At 42.5% G+C, this 3789-nt stretch overlaps 1 protein-coding gene across 1 annotated transcript in view; it reads right to left on the bottom strand.

Annotated features, from left to right (window-relative positions):
- LOC119414394 (kelch-like protein 40a) overlaps positions 1-3424 on the bottom strand; it is a gene marked incomplete at its 3' end in the record, with an annotated part of 8237 nt that extends 4813 nt beyond the window's left edge. The window contains 3 exon segments of the mRNA XM_037681487.1: positions 560-667; positions 1910-2070; positions 2167-3424. Coding sequence (XP_037537415.1) covers positions 560-667; positions 1910-2070; positions 2167-3285 — 1388 coding nt within the window.
- Between the last annotated feature and the right edge of the window lie 365 nt (positions 3425-3789).

The following is a 3789-nucleotide window of genomic DNA, read 5'->3' as shown; positions in this document are numbered from 1 at the left end:
CCCCCCCCCCCCCCCCCCCCCAAAAAAAAAAAAAACTGCCAAGTCCAGGATCTGTCACTCTGCTTCTGCCTCAGACAAACAAGCATAAAAATAAATAAATAAATAACTCCCTCTGTTCTCCACAGTGTAACTCCTTCCCACTTGAGTGTTTTGGACTAAAAACATTTAGGTTTACCTGTTCAAATCCAGTCCAGAAAAACACTCATCAACACTACACACACTCACTATTCAAATCCCTCAGTGATGGGGGACATCAGAGTACTGCTTGTTGACCCGGAACTGTGTTTGTTACTTTGTGAAGCATGACTCTGGTCAGAAAAATGTATTCAACACTTAAAACCAGCATTGTGTTCAGCTTCATTTATTTAGCTTTTTGTTGAGGTGATATAGGCCTACAAAGAGTGAACACGATTTTTCCTGTGAATATCATGATTTTATACAGTAGTTAGAGGTACAGACACAGCTAATGTGGTTGTGTCACTGCAGTTACTGTTTTTTTTCTTGTTGTTTTCAGTAAAGTCAGTGAATGAAACATGTGTTCAAGTGTTTCACAACTTACTTGCTCTCAGACTTTCCTCCCACAACGTAGACCAGACCTTTGTGTGACACAGTTCCATGACCGTACACTTCATAAGGCAGTGGGTCAGACTCCCCCCATTTAAACGACCTGTGTACAACGAGCACAACATTATCAGCTGATTGCATCGGTCGTTGGGCTGAATGTGCACACACATACACACACACATACACACAGTAACAACTGTTATACAACCGTTAATGTGTTTGTGTTAGTGTGTTTGTGTTAGTGTGTGTGTTTGCACATTCAGCCCACTTCACACATCTGTTACAGCTCTGAGTGGACACAACCAGAAAAGTTTCAACGCTCAAAGGGTCAGATTTCTGTTCCTGATTCTTTGAATTGAACAATTTACAAATTCTAACATCATTTAAACAAAAGTTGAGAATATTTTTCTACTTTGAAAATAATTTAGAATGTTTCTAAATCATTCTCACTACTCTGATCTGTTTTACTTCTGTACGTTTATTGTCACATACCTCGTTCTGTAGTTTTAGTTCCATTTCAACAATTCTTGAATCAAAACGTTCGGCTCATTCTGGACATTCCTGCTCTGACTGTTGGTGTTTGTGCAGTTTTTTAAAACTTTTTGAAGTATTTAACTTTGTCGACCATGTATGCCTCAGTGAAAATGAATGGAGAGCTCTTCACCTCCTTCAAACCTTTTTAGCCTTTTAGTGCTCATTTCAGCTTTTGTCGTGGTTTCGATTTTTCAGCCTGTTTATGCTAATTTCAGCTTCCTTTAGATCATTTCAGCTTCTTTTTGCTCATTTCAGCTGTTTCGTCTATTTTTGCTCCTTTTCTGCTAATTTCAACTTGTCAAAAAATTTTCAGCAACTTATTTACTCATTTTAGCTGTCTTCAGCTCCTTTCAGCTCCATATGCTCATTTAAGCTTTTTTTAAAGCAAATTTTCTGCTCCTTTTTATTATTTCACCTTTTTTAATGTTCCTTTCAACCTCGTTCAAATAATTTAAGCATTTTTTAAAGCTTTTCCAGCTACTTTTCTTGTTGCTAATGTCAGCTTCTTTCAGCACATTTAGGCTTTTTCACCCATCTTTTTACCTGCTCCTTTCTACTAAATTCAGCAGTTTCCTTCTACTCTTATTTTCAGCAAATGTCAGCTGTTCAAATCCAATTCTCATTATCAGTAATGTGATGAAACCTTTTCAGCTGGTTTCAGCTTCTTCAGCAGCTTTCAGCAGAAACATTTCAGCAATAAGCTTTCACACTGCACTTTGACAGGAAATGACAATGCTCTAGTTTTCTCCAGAAACCTTTGGGTAATGGGCCCATCAGAGAACACGAGTCCTCTGGATTCTGATAAACTTACTGTCTGTCATAGATCATGACTGAGTCCAGAGCATGTTCTCCGTCCTTCAGTTCTTTCCCACCGACAACATAGATGGAGTTTTCTACATCAGCAAGGCCGAACAGACAGCGAGGGCTGGGTTGTGAAGGCATCCCCAACCATTCAGAGCTTACTGGATCAAACTACGAATGAGAATAATGTAAGAAGAGATGCAGATACAGTAAAGAACACTTTGTTATCGGGTCAAGGGGAAGAACAGGTGGTCTTGTGACTGGTACCTGTAGGAAATAAGACTTGAAAGGTTCATCCTTGTCCTCCTCTTTGTAAAGAAGTCCTCCAACAACAAACACCTGGTTCTGCTTCGTCACCAGACTGCAGTGGGTTTTGGGAATCTCTGTAGACTCTGACACCACAAAGCACTCGTTTCCTGCGGGTTCATAAGCCACAGTACCTGTGTTATTGATCATGAGTATCAGATCCAGCTCAAACATGCCAAATCGAGGGTTGTTGTTTAAAATCCCGGGCAGGTATCCTTCTTCATCCTCCTCCTCATCACTCTCATGTCCTCCCTTTGCTCCATCACTGCTGAGCCTCTTGGGCTTTGGGAGACGCCCTTTGTGGGCATCTTTGACAAGATCCAGCTCCTTCTTGATCTCTTGGTTGAACCGGATGTACTTGTGACGTTCAACTTTCTCTTTGAGGTAATCCTCGGGTATGAGCCTGAATCTGACACAGTGTATAAGCTCAGGCAGATCCTTTAACCGTTTGGTCTCATCATGCTGGACCCAGTCCATCAGCGACTCAAAGACCAGCTCCTCCTGCTCAACATTTAGGGCATCTGAGGTGATGAGGATGGCCAACTCGCTGGGGGCAAGCTGCAAAAACTCCTGGTCTCTGACCACAACTTGGAAACGTTCACAGATGAAGTCTCTGGCTTCCAGAGTGAGCCTTGGACAGTCCAAAAGAAGACCCAGTCTGTAGATGGCGAGGCAGTTGCCCAGCACCATCTTCTCCTGAAGGTAGGACACACACACAGAGAAGATGGAGGGGATCTGGTACATGTTAGCAACCATGAAGATATCCTGGACATTCTGCTCCGTCAGGTTTATGTCAGATGTATACAGATAACGCAGGATCATCCCCATAACACTGGGGTCAACGTCTTTTAGGACTATTTCACGCTTTTTACTCTCCTCCAGCTCAGACAGAAACATGGCCTTGAAGAAGGGGCTGCTGGCAGCCAGAACCAGACGGTGGCAGGGGAACACATTGTCCTGGATTTTTAAGACACAGTCCACAAACCTGTCATTCTCCAAGAGGTCGCAGAGTCCGTCCTGAAGCAAAGTCTGCTGGTACATCCTAGGCTGCTGCATGGGGTCTATCGTCAAAGCAGCCATTTTGTTTCGTTCCCTGGTCCTGGTTGAGAACTGTGAGCTCCCTACTTACCACAACAGAGCCAGGCTGCTCACAGGACAGCTCAGATTGCTACGCAGAGTCTCAATGGGCTGGCAGGCGAGCTGATGGCTGCAGCTGTCTGTGGCTGTCAGTCAGTGTGTAAGTCAGAGGTATTTATAGACGGGAGCTTCACAAAGCTGAGAAAGGCTCCACTGCAACACACCCACCCACAAACAGCTGAATGATGCCACTGTTTAAAATCAGCACAATAACTCATCATGCAACTGAACCTCATTTCTTTTGATTTGTGACACAAGTTTATTTTTACATTATTATTTCATGTGAAATGCCCTGACACCTAGATATTTACCATATTGTTTGTGTTATACATTAGTTGAGACACAGGACTCTAAAGGAAAATACAATTCTGTAAGACTAATCTGTACTTTAATAAATGTTTCACAACTCCAAAACTATCCATCCGCTTTCTAGACCCAGTCTTCTGT

The sequence above is a fragment of the Nematolebias whitei genome, chromosome 9, assembly GCF_014905685.2.
Source record: "Nematolebias whitei isolate Nwh7 chromosome 9, NemWhi1, whole genome shotgun sequence".
In the NCBI taxonomy this organism is placed as follows: Eukaryota; Metazoa; Chordata; class Actinopteri; order Cyprinodontiformes; family Rivulidae; genus Nematolebias; species Nematolebias whitei.
Note: the sequence above shows the minus strand (reverse complement) of the source record. Positions and strands in the feature narration are given on the sequence as shown.